This window comes from Oreochromis aureus, linkage group 19 (genome assembly GCF_013358895.1).
Source record: "Oreochromis aureus strain Israel breed Guangdong linkage group 19, ZZ_aureus, whole genome shotgun sequence".
NCBI lineage: Eukaryota > Metazoa > Chordata > Actinopteri > Cichliformes > Cichlidae > Oreochromis > Oreochromis aureus.
This window is the reverse complement of record NC_052960.1, coordinates 20,378,098-20,382,652: the sequence shown is the minus strand read 5'-3', so window position 1 is coordinate 20,382,652 and position 4,555 is coordinate 20,378,098. Positions and strand designations below refer to the sequence as shown.

Genomic DNA, 4,555 nt, shown 5'->3' with positions numbered 1-4,555 from the left:
CCTCCTTGACTTAAAGACTAGGGTATAGCACCATCTGCAGGCGGATAAAGACATTGCAGAGATTGTGGGATTCAGTCTGTGGGTGTAACAGGTGGTGGAGAGGTGCTTCTCTCTCTTTTTCTTTTGGAGACAGAGGAGAAAAAGGAACAAAATTAAAAACAAAAATTGTCTCTGCCTGCTTGTCTGACAGGATCTTTGGATGCTCCTCAGTGAGAGGCAGCAACATCTTGGGATCGAAACAAAACAAATGGGTTTTCCGTTACACTTAAAACTGACATATGAATTTATACAGATTCAGTTATTCACTTATCATTTCAGCTTTTCACTGGCTATCCAGTTTTTCCACCTCTTCTGTTTTGAGTGGACAGGAGACTATCTGCCAATGATGACAAGATACACAGGGCCAGAATTTGAGGTGTGTTGCATCAAGAAAAGAGTAATACTGACAACGAGTAACACTCACACAAAAAATTTATCCTCTGTGGGGGGATAAAAGCTAAGAAGGGACAAACAAATAAAACATGAAGAGGTAAGCCAGCGGAGAAAAAGGCAGACGGTGAGGGGACAGCAGAGCAGACTGTTGTTAGCCGTTCTAATGTAGGTAACGCAAAATACCTGAGTAAAAATTTCCCTGTGACTGTACCCGAGATGAATTGTGAGTAATCCTTAGGCTGCCATCAGCTTAATGTCTATAGTGACACCATCTGAAATCATGTTTCAACAATAGTTTTGTTTGATTTGAGTTCACATTGACATAAATGTGTGGAAAGTGCTGAGCACAGGTATAACACTTTTTGATCACAACTGAGTAACGGTTTGTTATAGAACAAACATTCAAACACATTTTGAATGTAAATCCCCTTATTCCTATCTATTCAAATATCACCGTGCCTTACTGGCAGACACAAGACTGTATCTGGTAAACATCTGTGTCTTTCCTTTAGTGACCTTAACATTTCCATATGCAGATAACAGAAGGCAAACTCTGCACAGCAACACATGGGTGAATGCTTTTGGTGTGATTTCCAGATTTCCAGTTTTGGTTGGATGGATGTCCATAAAGTTGAGACTGTACTTCTTAAAGAAAACAACAACAAAACGCCCCATCGGTTTTTTGTACAAGCATGTTATTATGACCAAATTGTGAATGAGCTTAAAAAAAAAATAAAGTCCTGCTTTTTTTTTTTTTTTTTAAGAAATAAACACTTTTATTTAAAGTCAAATGAAACTAACTAGAAAGGCTGGGATACATCGCTTTGCAGATTTCTTAATCCCCAGTAAACTAGAGTCCTGGAATATCTTAAATCAGTGGAACATCTACTTAAACCATAGTTTACATTCTGGTTCTTGTATTATAAACTATTACTTATAAACTATTATAAACATCGTTTCACCTTCTTGACCACATTTCATATTTTGAGCAATAGCGTATTTTCATGTACATAAGTGCAATTTAAATAAAAATGCTTCAAGTTTATACTGAAGTACAGTACTTAAGTAAGTGTAGCCTTGAGTGCATTTAGGGCTTCTTGTAGCAGAAGAAGTTCCTTCTCAGCTGGCAGTTTCTCATGCTGAAGGATGCAGTACCGTTCTTCTCAAGGACGCCACAAAAGCTGTAAGATGGGCAGCTTGGAATATTTTTATATTCCATCTGCTCTCCACTCACCCACAACCACTCACCAGCCAGGTTACACAGGCCTGTCCACACCTGCCAACATTAAATAGAGAGGTCCACATACAAAAACTTGTAACAAATAAAGAGTTTCTCAATACAAATACAGTGTAGCAAACTGGCCAACCTCATCAGTGGTAGCCTCTTGTGCTCTCTCTCGTGCATAAGTATGGTCAAATGGAGAGATCAGCGTGACCAGGTCGTAGCGGTGGTTCCAGTATGAAAAGGTTGGATTATTTGTGTTGACTCTATCCAGAGACCTGCAGTGATCCAATGCCTCCTCCCACGTCTTATTCTCCTTCACCAGAACCAAAGGGTCAGTACAACATGTGAAATATCGCTCCTTATCACAATCGCTGGCTATCCATTTTCCATTATTCTTAAAAACACAGTTTCCCTGTGCATTTGGTTCTGCAAGAACAAGGAGAAGTAAAGTAGTGAGAATGCACTGAGAAGTTTTCAGAGAAGGCTTGAAGACCAAATTGCATCTGAGATGTAAATCTGACCATTGGCAAGCGCCACTGTGTGCGCTCAAATCTTCAGCTTTTATTGTTTGCATCAAAAAGGCCTCAGCATGTTTCATAAACGTACTGTAGATAATAGTATAGGCAAGACATCAATAAGATATAATAGATATAATAGATTTGAACTTTAAAACAAATAAATGTTAGCCTAACAGAAATACTGTAATACAGTTATACAAATATAACTCAGTTACATGTTCCTTACCATTAGTGTCCCACATGGTGAAGGTGGCTATCTCATCACCTTGGGACCATTTCCATGGACTTGCTGCATCTTCTCGGTATAATCCGATCCAGCCGTAGTCAATAAAATGTTCATTTTCTTGTTTGTTTCTGACAGTGGCCAGGTCAGTGTAGTTGTGCCTGCAGTATGCCTGTGCATCTCTGCATGTCATTATGACAGAAGGGGAGTCATATGCAACTTTCAATTGCCCACAAACAGGAGAAAGGAAGAGGAGCAGTTGAATGAAAATGCACATCTTGGTCATCGTGTTTTCCACAGGAGGATGACACTAGAACAAGAAAAGCATCCACAGACAGGAAAGAAATTGAAAGAAATCTGTAGTGAAGCTCTGCTTTATTCACTATGTAGTTTTACTCATATATACATATGATGAGAAAAGCTGATTATAAACCTGCATTCATGCAGTTTCTTAGTTCAGAAATTGTATTTTCATTTAAATAAAGCAGTAAAATATTTTTTTTAATTTGAGGAATTCTTTGATGTGATTCTTTCTATCTTTAATATGTATGATGTAAATCATTTAAACTCTATTCACTCTGAGTAAAAGAAAACAATGCCAGCAAATAACTAAACAGCCATTCTTGGGGAATGATACTGTCTCAGCAGGTTAAAATGTTCTTAATGTACTGTTTTAGCATTGTTAAATCCCCTCAGTGTTTCTGTTAAACAGCAACAATCTTAGTAAGTGAAGTGACCCTTTCCTGTCATTCATACGCTTTACTTAACTCTACCTAACTTACAGCAGCAGAACTTACCTTGCATGCGTTAGGAGGGAAGCTCTGAAACTTAGTCTGATGATGACATTTCTTTGTCAAGTCTGGGAATTACTGATTTTACTAAGACATTTTACTAGTAAATTGTCCCTGTTGAAAAGTCGAATTACTTTTCAACAGGATGCAAAGCAGGAACATTCAAATGCTTTATGATAAGTCAAAGGTGTTGTTTACTCCATTTCTTTTATTGCCTTCAGTTCCCACTTTCTGCAAGTTCTCACCACTTGCAAGCAGCAAACTATCAAAGTGGATGTATTATGTGTTTGATGTGGGAATGGAGAGGGGTTTTTGAAATTTATATTATTAACCTCCTAAGATGCGAACTCTTTGTCTTTGATTTTTTGTTTTTCTACATATGAGGACATTCGTTTTAAATTTCGATAGAACAGTGGCAGTATAATGTCCTCGTGAGTGGATATCAGGCCCTTGTAGAGCAAAATTTAGTATTTTTCTCTAGAATGAGGCATGCTGTTTAAAGCACTTTGAGTGCTCAGGTAGAGTAGAAAGCACTAGATAAGAACCAGTCCATTTACCATTATAAATACAGGCTTTTTTTGTTGTTATTTGTCTTGTAATATTCGAAACTACCAGACTGCTGCTGCACACAGCAGACAAGAAGAAACGGTTAACTGTTCCACACAGCTGAGACACCATTACGCACAACATTTTAACGCAGCAATACAAACAGGCCTAACTGGGCACAGCTAACTACAGTCTATTACATTTTGCATATTTCACCTGACTCAAAAGGCAGATTTGCAAAACATACAATTGCCCTTCTGCAGCAAGGGCAGTAGTGTAATTACTGCCTTATTCAATGGCAACCCTACAAGGACAATTCTAAGAGTTTCCAGGGGGATAAAACCTTTTAATGTGCTGGTTGTCTGTTGTGCTCCTTTTTTAAGCTGGTAGTTAAATAAATATTTAAATAGAAAATAATGTTTTCATATTACTGCCATGGCTTATGATAGGTAATAGGGGTTAGGTAACTTTGAAAAAACTGACTGGGTGCTGTGATGCCTTGCACTGCCTTGTACAATACTGCAGTAGAAAACGTGAAGGATGCTGTTAGACACAAAAAACTGGAAGTATTAACTTTTTGTTATCGTTTTTTGGCCATAAAAACTGAAAAAGTATTAAATATGTAGTCTTTAAAAACTGGTATTAGAAGAAATGTAAATGTGTTACACCATAATTTGGAGGGGTTTTGTATTCATATATCAAATAAACAATTTTTATTCTATGAATAAAACCTGTGTGAACTTCATCTCACATAAAATGATATTACTTAGTGGAGAATAATATTGTCTATAGTATCGGGTGTTATTTTGGGGTTTAATGA

General features: G+C 37.3%; 1 protein-coding gene across 1 annotated transcript; it reads right to left on the bottom strand.

The window, feature by feature from the left end:
• Positions 1-1,112: 1,112 nt before the first annotated feature.
• LOC120434688 (secretory phospholipase A2 receptor-like) lies at positions 1,113-2,698 on the bottom strand. Its single transcript, XM_039602943.1, has 3 exons — positions 2,402-2,698; positions 1,800-2,083; positions 1,113-1,708 (listed from the first exon to the last, which is right to left on the bottom strand). Exons 1-3 carry the CDS (start codon positions 2,682-2,684, stop codon positions 1,520-1,522), a joined length of 756 nt encoding a protein of 251 aa, XP_039458877.1. The 5' UTR covers positions 2,685-2,698; the 3' UTR covers positions 1,113-1,519.
• Positions 2,699-4,555: the final 1,857 nt, after the last annotated feature.

Coding starts and splice junctions, on each gene's coding strand:
- LOC120434688 (XM_039602943.1), bottom strand. CDS start 2,684: ATGACCAAGATGTGCATTTTCATTCAACTGCTCCTCTTCCTTTCTCCT. Junction 2,084..2,401: donor CACCATGTGGGACACTAATG/GTAAGGAACATG, acceptor TTGTTCTTGCAG/AACCAAATGCACAGGGAAAC. Junction 1,709..1,799: donor AAGAGGCTACCACTGATGAG/GTTGGCCAGTTT, acceptor TAATGTTGGCAG/GTGTGGACAGGCCTGTGTAA.